This window comes from Euleptes europaea, chromosome 1 (assembly GCF_029931775.1).
Source record: "Euleptes europaea isolate rEulEur1 chromosome 1, rEulEur1.hap1, whole genome shotgun sequence".
In the NCBI taxonomy this organism is placed as follows: Eukaryota; Metazoa; Chordata; class Lepidosauria; order Squamata; family Sphaerodactylidae; genus Euleptes; species Euleptes europaea.
This window is the reverse complement of record NC_079312.1, coordinates 38,435,432-38,448,036: the sequence shown is the minus strand read 5'-3', so window position 1 is coordinate 38,448,036 and position 12,605 is coordinate 38,435,432. Positions and strand designations below refer to the sequence as shown.

At 47.1% G+C, this 12,605-nt stretch overlaps 1 protein-coding gene across 1 annotated transcript in view; it reads right to left on the bottom strand.

Annotated features, from left to right (window-relative positions):
• SLC25A26 (solute carrier family 25 member 26) overlaps positions 1-12,605 on the bottom strand; it is a 138,016-nt gene that overhangs the window by 5,655 nt on the left and 119,756 nt on the right. Inside the window, exons 8-9 of the mRNA XM_056861949.1 lie at positions 12,161-12,225; positions 10,550-10,623 (exon numbers count right to left, since the gene is read on the bottom strand). Of these exons, the coding sequence (XP_056717927.1) occupies positions 10,550-10,623; positions 12,161-12,225 (139 nt within the window). The remainder of the gene's footprint in view (positions 1-10,549; positions 10,624-12,160; positions 12,226-12,605) is intronic.

Genomic DNA, 12,605 nt, shown 5'->3' with positions numbered 1-12,605 from the left:
AGCGAGGAGGAAGAGTGGGAACAGCCGGCAAAAAACGCCGTCGGTCTGCTGTAGAAGGGGCTCCGCAGCAGACCGCCCCTGTCGTTGTGCAAGGAGCTCCACCGATGGTAAGCGCCCAAGAGGACAATGTGTATGTACGTGTTCACCTGTCCCTACCCAAAGGGGGTCCCAGTTTAGAATTCCCCGCTTTGGTTGACTCGGGGTGTGCCCGCACTATGATTAGTGAGGAAGCGGCCAAGAAACTGGGAGTCCGGCGCAAGCGGCTTCCGGGACCCCTCCGCTTTTCCCAAATGGACGGGAGCGATTTTAAACGGGGCCCAGTGACCCACCGAACTGCAGCTGTGATTATGTCGGTGGGAGAACATTGGGAACGCTTGTATTTTACCATCGCCCCTATTGTAACCCCAGTGGTGTTAGGGATGAACTGGCTACGGGGACATAACCCCTCCATCGACTGGGTTAAACGGGTGCTCTCGTTTCCCGAAAGCCCCTGTGGGTTGCATGACAAGGAACGGGTACTCAGGACTCCGGCCGCCGCTTTGGTAGGGTCCCCCAACCCGACCTCCATTCCCCCTCAACTTCCCACAGAATACTCGCAGTTTGCGGATGTCTTCGATGTTAAAGAATGTGACGAACTACCTCCCCACAGAGAGACGGACTGTGCCATTGAAATCGTGGGGGAAGGCAAACTGTCTAAAGGGAAGGTCTATCCCATGAGCCCTAGTGAGAAGGCGGTGTTGCGGGACTATTTGGACGCCAACTTGGCGAGGGGTTTCATACGCCCTTCCAAAGCGCCTTATTCGGCCCCGGCCTTCTTCGTGAAGAAAAAGACGGGAGATCTAAGACTGTGTATTGACTTTCGTAGGCTAAACGCGGTCACCCAGTCTAACGCTTACCCTCTCCCTCTTATTCCCGACCTTTTAGCACAATTAAAGGAGGGCCGAATCTTCACCAAACTGGACTTAGTGGAAGCATACCACCGCATCCGCATTAAAGAAGGAGACGAACCCAAAACGGCCTTTTCCAGCTGTTTTGGAATGTTTGAATACCTAGTCATGCCGTTCGGACTTTCGGGGGCTCCCAGTGTGTTTATGCAATTGATTAATGAGGTTTTGCATGATTTACTGTTTCGGGGGGTGGTGGTATTTCTCGATGACATACTTATTTACTCTGAAACCATGGAAGAACATGTGCGCCTTGTACGAGAAGTGCTCCAGCGGCTGCGGGAGCACAAACTGTATGCTAAGGTATCCAAATGTGAGTTCCACCAACCTTCCATTACATTTCTTGGGTACGTGATTTCCCACCAAGGTTTAGAAATGGACCCCGCTAAGGTCCAGGCGGTGCGAGATTGGGAACCCCCCACTACCCGCCGCCAGCTTCAGCGATTTTTGGGATTCGCTAATTTTTACCGAAACTTCATTCCCAACTTTGCCCAGGTTGCGCTCCCTCTCACCAATCTGTTGCGTACCAAGGACAAGGGGGCTAGCGCCGCACTTCCCTCAGCCCGTTTGCAATGGTCCCCCCAGTGCCAGCAGGCTTTTGAGTGTTTAAAACTGCTTTTTTCAACCGAGCCCGTTTTGGCTCACCCAGATTGCACCAAGCCTTTCGTGGTGCAGGTGGATGCCTCGGATGTGGCCATGGGTGGGGCCCTATTGCAGAGGGATGAAGGGGGGCGGTTGAGACCATGCGCCTACTTCTCCAAAAAGTTTTCCCAGTCCGAAATCAACTGGGCTATTTGGGAGAAGGAGGCGGCGGCGGTCAAACATGCCCTCACCATATGGAGGCACTTTTTAGAAGGTGCCGAACTGCCGTTTGAAGTGTGTACCGATCACAAGAATCTCGAGGCTCTCAAGGGAGCTAGAAAGCTCAACGCCAAACAAATTCGGTGGGCCCAATTCTTCGCCAAATTCCGGTTCACTCTCAAACATGTCCCGGGTAAAGACAATGCCCTAGCCGACGCTCTGTCTCGACTTCCCCAGTATCGCAACGATTTCGATCGCCCTGTCGACTCCCTGTTCACGCCCGAGCAGCGTGGGGAGGTCCCCGGCTTAGCCGTCACCACCCGCTCCCAAGCCCATCGACCAGAGACCCCCCCTACGCTCAAGGGTATCCCGGAAGCCTTCCAACAGCGGCTCCGGGACGCTTCCTTGCAGGAGGAGGAGCACCATCTCCTCCCTACGGGTCTGGAACGAACCAACACTTGGTGGATGCAGGGGGGAAAACTGTATGTCCCATCCTCCCTTCGCAAGGAGGTATTGGGACTTGTGCATGGTGCCAGATTGGTGGGTCATTTCGGCTTCATTAAAACACTTCACCTGGTACGGAGGCAGTTCTGGTGGCCCGGTATGAGAGCCGATGTGGAGCTGTATGTGCGCAGCTGCCCCACTTGCGCCACAGCTAAGAAACGGATGGGAAAACCCCCCGGGCTCCTCAAACCGCTGGAGAACCCCTCCCGCCCCTGGGAGGTCATAGCCATGGATTTTATCACCGACCTACCTCCTAGTCGGGGAAAAACGGTTCTCTGGGTAATCACGGACCTTTTTTCCAAACAGGTCCATTTTGTTCCATGTGCAGGTCTTCCTTCAGCCCAGGGTTTGGCTAAACTATTTGTTACACATGTCCTCAGGCTACACTCGGTACCGAGGAAGGTCCTCTCCGACCGGGGGGTCCAGTTTGTTGCCAAATTCTGGCGGGCATTTCTAAAGCTCATGGGGGTGGAGGAACAGGGTTTGTCTTCCGCCTATCACCCCCAAACGGATGGTCAAACGGAACGAGTAAACGCGGTGGTAGAATGTTATTTGCGTTGCTATGTAAATTTCCACCAGGATGACTGGGTCGACCTGCTGCCATTCGCCGAATATGCGTACAACAATGCGCCTCATTCCTCTACCGGCTTTAGTCCCTTCCAAGTAATATACGGGACGGAATTCGGTCCTTTCGGTTCCGCTCCCGTCACGCCAGAGCTCCAATCCACCCCTGATCTTCAGGAGTGGATCCAGGCAGTTAAATCTACCTGGCCGTGGCTGCTCAAAAATCTTGAGAAGGCGAAAAGCAAGTACAAGGAACAAGCAGACAAACACCGGTCTCCGGGATGGGAGCTAAAGGTGGGGGAGCAAGTGTATCTGTCCACCAAAAACCTCCGCTCTCTTCGTCCCTGCAAAAAACTGAGCGACCGTTATGTGGGACCTTTCCCCATTACCAGAGTGATCAATGAAGTTACCGTGGAACTGAAGCTCCCAAAGACTCTCAAGGGAGTCCACCCTGTTTTTCATATCAGTCTCCTCAAACCGTATGTGGCAGCTCCCCAGTTCCACCCCCCTCCCGATCGTGAGATTCCTACTGTGGTAGGAGGGGATACCCATCTGGAAATATCCAAGGTCTTAGATTCCAAATGGAAGAAGGGGAAATTGTTCTACTTTGTTCGTTGGAAAAACCTTGGGTCCGCTCATGACGAGTGGGTGGCCGCACCCCACATGGCGGCCCCTCGCTTGGTCCGAGAATTCCACCTCGCTTATCCCGATAAGCCTCGCCCTCTCGAGGACCCCGGAGGGGGCCTTAAGGGGGGCAGAATGTGAGGGCCTTTGTGTATGTGTCTCTGCTTCCCATCACCTGCTATCAGTGAACTCGTAAAAGCAGTTCACACCTTTTGGTCTCAGGCGCCAGGCCTGATCGCCCCATGTATCTTCCCCCCCCCGCTGTTCTTCCTGTCAGTACTCCCTCAGGCCGATGTGGCCTTGGAAGTGTGATAGCTTCACCAGACTTCCTGGGACTCATCTGATGTTTTGTATTATGCCAAGCTTGTAACTTCCCATAACAATAAGTGTGAACCCCAGTGCCCCAATGCCCTGGAGTCAATATATTCTGTAAACCCGATTAGCCCCTCACTTGCAACTTGCTACCTGTGCCTGTCTCATCTCCTGATGTCTTCAATAAATCCTTTGTTTCTTTATCAACGTCTGAACATTTGATTTGGAGAAGTAAACTCAGAGAGAGGGGATCTCTCACAGTGCTACTGCATGGAGTGAAGTATTAAAGCTACTTCCTGAACATAAATCACCTCATCCCAGCAGTAGTAGGGCTGCTTTTTTCCCTACCATGGCTCATACAATAGGTACAAAGCTGGAGGGTGCTTTCTATCCAGGAAACAGAACTAGGGGAAGGAGGAAGGGATAACCCTGAGTTCAACAGCCCTGACCCAAATCCCATCCCCCATAGCTGGCTCCCCCCCCATATTTAAGAAAACATTGGAAGCTGATCACAAATCTCTTCTGCAATAGAAACTTTGTCTCGTACAACTAGATTCTAACCATGTTTACTCTGAATTCCCATTGATTTCAGTGTAATTTATTTCCAAGTGTGTTTAGGACTGTAGCCATTAACAGGTCAGTTTCATTATCAATCTCAGCCAGAATCCTGTCTCTAGTTCTGGCCAAGTCCCAAAATGCTTCAGTTAAACTGAATGAAATGCTGTAATTGCTGGGGGTAATTGCTGGCCCTTCCCTCTGCTGTTGGCATTGAGGGGTGGGACTGAGAGTTAACATAACATAAGAACATAAGAAAGGCCCTGCTGGATCAGACCAAGGCCCATCAAGTCCAGCAGTCTGTTCACCCAGTGGCCAACCAGGTGCCTTTAGGAAGCCACAAACAAGACGACTGCAGCAGCACCATCCTACCTGTGTTCCACCGCACCCAAAATAATAGGCATGCTCCTTTGATACTAGAGAGAATAGGTATGCAGCATGACCAGTATCCATTCTAACTAATAGCCATGAATACCCCTTTCCTCCATGAATGAGTTGTTCATTTAGAAGCCTGCGCTCGACACAGGCAGTTGTGTTGTGATTCTGCAGGACTCAGAGCTGCTAAAGAGGTCAGTGTAAGTTTTTGCTTGTGCTTGTTCCTCAGCTGTTTGGGAGCTTCAGCTGAGGCTGGTGTGTGTGAGAGTGTGGGTGAGGGGTACTTGGGGCCTGTTGGAGAGGGGTTTCTGAGTGTTTCTCTTTGTTCTTTTGTTTAGTGTGGTTTCCAGAGTGAAGACGGCAGTGTAATCGCTGGGGGTAATTGCTGGCCCCGCCCTCTGCTGTTGGCATTGAGGGGTGGGACTGAGAGTTGTTCATTTAGAAGCCTCCGCTTGCCACAGGCGCAAGCCGAAGAGCGAGAGCACAAGGGCTCTTGGCCTGTGGCTCTTAGCCTGGGGGTCGTGTCTGGGGGTCTTGAAACAAAGTTTGTATTTGTAGTTTACTCTGAAACCGGGAGTGTTGTGAAGCTTTTAGTAGGGTTACCATTGAGGGAGTGTGCAAGAAACCATACCATATCTGCAATGAATCAAAGCGGAACGGCTGGTGAGAGAGTGGAAGCAGTGATGTGTAAGGTTTGTGGAATGTTTGTTTTCCTACCCGAGGGTAACTGCAATTACACATGCAGTAAGTGTAAGTTGGTGGTTCTACTGGAGGAGAAAGTAAGAAGACTTGAGGCACGCTTGTCTACACTGCAGAGTATAAAAGAGGGGGAGGAGTACATGGACCAAACTCTTGAAAACCTCTTGGGAGGACAAGAGGAGGAGGGCCAAATAACTCAGTGTAGGGAGGGGGACCCATCTCAGGAGGACAATATGTGGAAGAATGTTACCCACAGAAATAGGAAAGTCAGAAGACATTCCGTTCCTCTGCTGCTTAGCAATCGGTTTCAAAACCTCCCTATAGATGCTAAGCCTGGATCATTGGAACAAAGGTTCAGCTCCCAGTCCTCTCTGGTCTCTCAGGTTCCTGTGGATGACAGGACTCAAACTTCTGCTCCCCAATGTAGGAATAGGCAAGTGTTGGTTATTGGGGATTCCCTACTGAGAGGGGTAGAGGGTAAAGTGTGCCGACTGGACTTGTTGTCTCGAGAGGTGTGTTGTCTGCCGGGGGGGCACATTCGGGATGTGACAGAAAGTCTGGATAGACTTGTTAGACCCAAGGATCATTATCCCTTCCTTCTTATTCATGTGGGAACAAATGATACTGCCCAGCATAGCCCAGAAAGTATTAAAAGGAACTATACTGCTTTGGGGGGAAAGGTGAAGGAACTGGGAGCACAGGTTGTGTTTTCGTTGGTTCTTCCTGTAGTAGGCTGCGGATTGGGAAGAGAACGAAAAATTCTGGAAATAAATGAGTGGCTACATCGATGGTGTTGCCAGGAAAGGTTTGGTTTTTTTGGACCATGGCTTATGCTACCTGGATAATGCTCTTCTATCAGGAGATGGCTTGCACCTCACAAAGGTGGGTAAAAATGTGTTTGGCCGCAGCCTTGCAAGCCTGATAAGGAGGGCTTTAAACTAAATCTTCCGGGGGAGCGAGATGTTAATTTAAAGCCTCAAGTGAGGACAATAACTGCAAATATAGATAGGAACGAATTGCAGAGGGTAGCACATACGCAAGGAAAGACAGTTCAAAAACTTAACAATGGGAGGAAACAATCTTAAATAAGCTGCCAAGAGGAAGGCCCTGTGGTCTAAGGTGTCTCTACACTAATGCACAGAGCATGGGAAATAAGCAGGATGAACTAGAACTGTTAATAGTACAAAGCAAATATGATATAATAGTCATTACGGAAACCTGGTGGGACGAGTCTCATGATTGGAATGTATTAATTGAAGGGTATAACCTATTTCGGAGAAATAGACCAACTCGGAAGGGGGGAGGAGTAGCATTATACGTTAGGGATTATTACACCTGCGAGGAGATCCAGGTCTTAGACACTGGAACCCAGCTTCAAACCATCTGGGTAAAAATTAAGGGGGAGAAAAATAGTGATGTCATTGTGAGGGTATATTATAGACCCCCAAGCCAGACTGAGGAGTTAGATGATGCTTTCCTGGAACAGATGTCCAAACATTCAAAAAACAGAGATGAAGTAGTAGTAATGGGAGATTTCAATTATCCTGACATCTGTTGGAAGGCTAACTCTGCCAAAACGACTAGGTCCGACAAATTCCTCACTTCCCTTGCAGACAACTTCATAGACCAAAAAGTGGAAGAAGCAACAAGGGGAACAGCCATTTTGGATCTGAACTTAACCAATAATGATGCCTTGGTTTATGGGGTAGAAGGAGTGGGATCTTTAGGTGGGAGTGACCATGTTTTCCTGGAGTTTGTTATACAGCAGAAAGGAGAAGCAAGAAATAGTCAAACATGTATTCTAGCAAAGCTGATTTAAATAAATTTAGGGAACTACTGGGTGTGATCCCGTGGTGAGAATACTGAATGAGAAGGGAGTACATGAAGGATGGGAAATTCATAAAAGGGAGATACTGAAGGCGCAATTTAAATTAATTCCCACAAGGAGAAAAAAAGGTAGAGGTTTGAAGAAACCAGGGTGGATGTCTAAAGAACTTTTGGTTGAGATAGGATTTAAGAAGGGCATGTATAAGAAATGGAAAAAGGGAGAAATCAACAAAGAGGAATTCAAACAAGTAGCCAACACATGTAGGGAGAAAGTCAGGAAGGCTAAAGCGCAGAATGAGCTCCAACTAGCCAGGGAAGTTAAAAACCACAAAAAAAGGTTTTTTGGTTATGTCCATAACAAAAGGAAGATCAAGGTAACAATCGGGTCACAGCGTGGAGAGGATGGTGAGTTATTAACAGGGGAGGCAGAAAAGGCAGTATTACTTAATTCCTTTTTTGTATCAGTCTTCTCCCAAAAGGGGAATAGTCCTCAACTTGGGAATAATGGAGCAGAGGATGCAATAGGGGAATTACAGCATAGTATAGAATCTGAGATAGTATGGGAATACCTGGCTATTCTTGATGAATTCAAGTCTCCGGGGCCGGATGAACTGCATCCAAGGGTGTTAAAGGAACTGGCTGAAGTGATTTCAGAACCACTGGCAATAATCTTTGAGAATTCAAGGATAACAGGAGAGGTTCCAGCAGACTGGGGGAGGGCTAATGTGATCCCCCTCTTTAAAAAGGGGAGGAAAGAAATCCCAAACAATTATTGCCCAGTCAGCCTGACATCAATACCAGGTAAAATACTAGAGCAGATAATTAAACAGACAGTCTGTAAGCACTTAGAAAAAAATGCCGTGATCACTGACCGTGACAAGTATGGTAGATGAAGGGAATGCAGTAGATGTAGTGTACCTTGATTTCAGTAAAGCCTTTGATAGTCCCCCATGATCTTCTTGAAACATAGCTAGTAAAATGTGGGCTGGACACTGCTACTGTTAGGTGGATTGGTAATTGGTTGACCAACTGAACCCAAAGGGTGCTCATTAATGGCACAACTTCATCCTGGAGAGGAGTGACTAGTGGGGTGCCACAGGGGTCTGTCGTGGGACCAGTACTATTTAATATTTTTATAAATGACTTGGATGATGGAACAGAGAGCATGCTAATCAAATTTGCAGATGACACCAAGTTAGGAGGGGTAGTTAATACCCCGGAGGATAGGGTCAGAGTTCAGAATGACCTGGATAGACTGGAGAGCTGGGCCATAAGTAATAAAATGGATTTCAATAGGGAGAAGTGTAAGGTACTTCACCTAGGCAGAAACAACATAAGGCACAGGTACAGGATGGGAGATAGTTGGCTTGACAACAGTACATGTGAAAGAGATCTGGGAGTCTTAGTGGTCCACAAACTGAACATGAGTCAACAGTGTGACATGGCGGCTAAGAAGGCCAACGCAATTCTGGGCTGCATCAATAGGAGTATTGTGTCTAGATCAAGGGAAGTAATACTATCACTGTATTCTGCATTGGTCAGACCTCACTTGGAGTACTGTAACCAGTTTTGGGCTCCACAATTTAAGAAGGATGTTGACAAGTTGGAGCGTGTCCAGAGGAGGGCGACCAGAATGGTCAGAGGTCTGGAATCCATGCCCTGTGAGGAGAGACTTAGGGAGTTGGGTTTGTTTAGTTTGGAGAAGAGAAGGTTGAGGGGAGACATGATAGCCATGTTTAAATATTTGAAGGGATGTCATGTTGATGAGGGAACTAGCTTGTTCTCTGTTGCTCCAGAGACTAGGACACAGAGTAATGGATTTAAACTAATAGAAAAGCGATTCCACTTAAACATTAGGAAGAACTTTCTGACAGTGAGGGCTGTTCGATGGTGGAATGCACTGCCTCGGAGGGTGGTGGAGTCCCTGTCTTTGGAGGTTTTTAAGCAGAGGATGGATGGCCATCTGTTGGGAGTGCTTTGATTGTGGGATCCTGCATTGCGGGGTGAGGGTTGGGGTCACTGGGGATGTGTGGGGGGAGGTAGTTGTTAATTTCCTGCATTGTGCAGGGGGTTGGACTAGATGACCCTGGTGGTGCCTTCCAACTCTATGATTCTAAGATCACGGGGAACTCCACTGTCCGACTTCCTACAGTTTAATATCTTGGAATTCTTTTGGCAAGAGTCTTGGTTACAGCCTTTTGATACTTGGGAATTCCCCTCCTTTGTCTCATAGCTTTGATTTCAGCTGTACTTCTGGCAATTCACACAGACAGCAGGGGAAAGCAGGTCATCATCAGGGCAGTAAAATGACAGCCATATCTCTGAACCCTGACAAGACGGGAATGGCTGCAAAACATGGTGAGTAGGACCATGATGACATCAATCTATATATCTAATAGCAACAACTGAACCCCCCTCCCCATATGGGGATACCTAAATCTGTGGATCACTGCCACAATGACACTAAACATATTTTCCTGCAAACTTAGAGGATTCCCCATGTTTGCAGAAAAATCTGAACTCAACAATTAAAATATATGGGGGAGTTACATTTGTGTTGTCTGCGGTGAATCAGTCCAGAAACATACCATGGTCAATGGCATGAAAAACAGGAGCCTTGTAATTCTTTAAACCTATTGTTCCACATCGGCTCACCCAAATAGGAAAACCCAATGGATTCTATCAGACTGATGTAGTATTTTCTTCTAGCAAGACCATCCCAGGTCCATATAAGACTCTTCCTTTAAACATGTACACGAGTATTAAACACGGGTTGTGGAACTGTTGCAGGATACAATTGCACAATGTTACTGTAGGACACAGCTAAAGGCCTGCTTGTTAACTCAAGCAAGAAACCTAAAACCCACAATTCCCCGTGTCAATCACAACCATATGAGTACTCCAGAAACAGATCTGCCTTTCTTTGGCCAATGCTGAATTTTCATATTGACCCCATTTAAACAATCATCAGCATATAGTAGCAAAATTTATTGATTCGCCTCCCTGCCTCCAACCCACTATTAAATTTTAAAAAAATGTATTACATTTTATCTTGCCTTCCTCCAGGGAACTGAGGATGGTGTTTTAGGTTCTTTTCCCTTCCCCTTTGGTTCCCCTGCCCCAGTAGGTTAGGCTGAGAGACCGAGACTGGCCTAAGGTTACCTAGCGGGGCTCCTGGTTGAAAAGGCATTTGAATGTGGAAGTCCCCCAGTCCTCATCTGACATTCTACCCACTACACTGCATTGGCCCTTGCTACAATCTTCATTAAGCAATGTGGTTTTTTAAAAAGCAAATAAACAAGGCGTTCTTCTTCAGCATCCTTTTCCTTTCCACTAATTCTTACCCGGGTATCCCTTGGGTTCTCCACACTCCACACAGAGCCGGCAGCACATTCCCAGTTGCGTTCCTAGAGCCAGCCTGTAACAGAAGAAGAAGAGGTCCATATGAAGCTGCTTCCTACTACCACTGATGAATCTGACCCCACTACTGTATATTATCTGACAATACCTCTCCTGTCTTAGGCAGAGGTCTTAAACAGCTCTGCCCCATGAGATCCTTTAACATCACAGGACTGAACTTGAAAACATACACACGCAAGCATATTCTCTACCACTGAGCTATAGGCCCATAGATAAGGGGAAGCAACTGCTCTCCTTATTACACTATTAAAAGTCAACCATCAAACTATCCGGGAAAAACATATCTCGCCTGGCACAACACTCAGAAAGGAAGCATTCGGTCTAAGAATTATTTGGCATCTTTAAAATCAAAAGGGGGGTTGGACGCACATGTCTTTGTGGACTGGTTGATTCAGTTTTCATTCTTCCCCTTCCTTACTTCATGACTTCAACATCTGTTGTGATTTTAAATGAATCTTGAGTGCAGTCACTGGTTTTAACTTTGCAATTTAACTGGCTTAAAATTTGCACCACTTTAATTGTGTGTTTGCCACTGTGTTAATTCTTTACCTTGAAAAGCAAGTTCAGAGTATGTTAATAAATGAATTATTCTTTTTCAAGATGTGGGATGGCTCCCATGACTGTTTAAAGCCATTTACTGAATAAATAAGGCATGTGCCTGGCTTTCTGGCATTTCTTTTGAACGGCAAGGTCCCGATTCTCATCCGGATTGTCACAATGTAGCACTCTGGAAGGATGGTACATTTCAGCATAGTCTTATGAAAAACTACCTGGCCCAGAGAAGTAATGTTGCAATTTGGTTAAGAAGATCTAGGATTATATCAGTTTAATATGCAACTTATCATTAAAATCAGCCTCTCTGCTGGAGGATTGGTCAGTAGCAAACATAATGTTGATTTTAAAAACACCATCCTGGGTATTACAGGCCAATTACCCTAACATCTGTTCTGGGAAAATTCAAGATATAATTATTAAACATGGGAAGAGGAACAAGCCCTCGTGAGGAGAATCAGCAGAACATCTGTGACAGGAAGTCCTACCTCATTTTGACAGTGTTAACAAGTAAGCATATAAGAATCTCCCAGTAAAAACTACATACTTGGATTTTCACTTATGTTGTTAACCCTGGTTGGCTTTGGGCACACCGTAATCTCTCAAAACTAGTTTCTCACCTGAAAAATGGGAACACCATTGTTCTGTCTCAATGTACTGCTATGAGAACAAAGATCAGGGAATGTGGTTACTGGCTCTGAACTGCAGGAATGCGTCAGGATATAAATTGAAACGGTTAGATCAAATCTAGACCAAATTCTCCTTGGGAAGAAGAAACAAGTGAGTGGAGGAATACACTAGAAGTTATAGGAAAAGCCAGATATACCAGCGTTGCGAACCCAGATACAAGCGCAAACACAACATACAAGAGGAAGAGCCCAACAGACGGTGCCGTACTCGATTTTGTCGCTACCAGGCAAAGTGCTAGCATGCTCAACCCGCCAACCCATCAATCAGCCCTGCACTGTTCTTCTACCTCTTACCTTTGCCAGCATAATTCTCGTCTTGGCTACATCCAGAGGGGTGGTGACTGCAGCTGCGAATCCACCTGAGCATATAAAAATGCCAAACACAAGTGAGACTTTGTTTGTTAAGTATGCATGCTGCACGGCCCTATAGTTCCCACAGCTTCTGCCAAAACCACTTCATTACTAATGCCCGCAGCTTGTTTCTCACTTCAGAATCTGGCCAGATTTGCCTGAAAGCCACAACCTTGCTTTGCTGGGTTGCAGTAAAAGGAAGGGGGGAGAGAGAGAAAATGGCACTGGACAGCTCAGCTCTGTCTGTGCCCACCCTCATATTACCTCATACAGACAGCTCTCACCTTTCTCCACACTTCTGATTTTTCATCCTCATTGCCCAACCTCTCTCTCCCCCTCCTCAGGTCAGACTCTACGTCCTTGACGTAAGATTGCATCCTGAAACAGC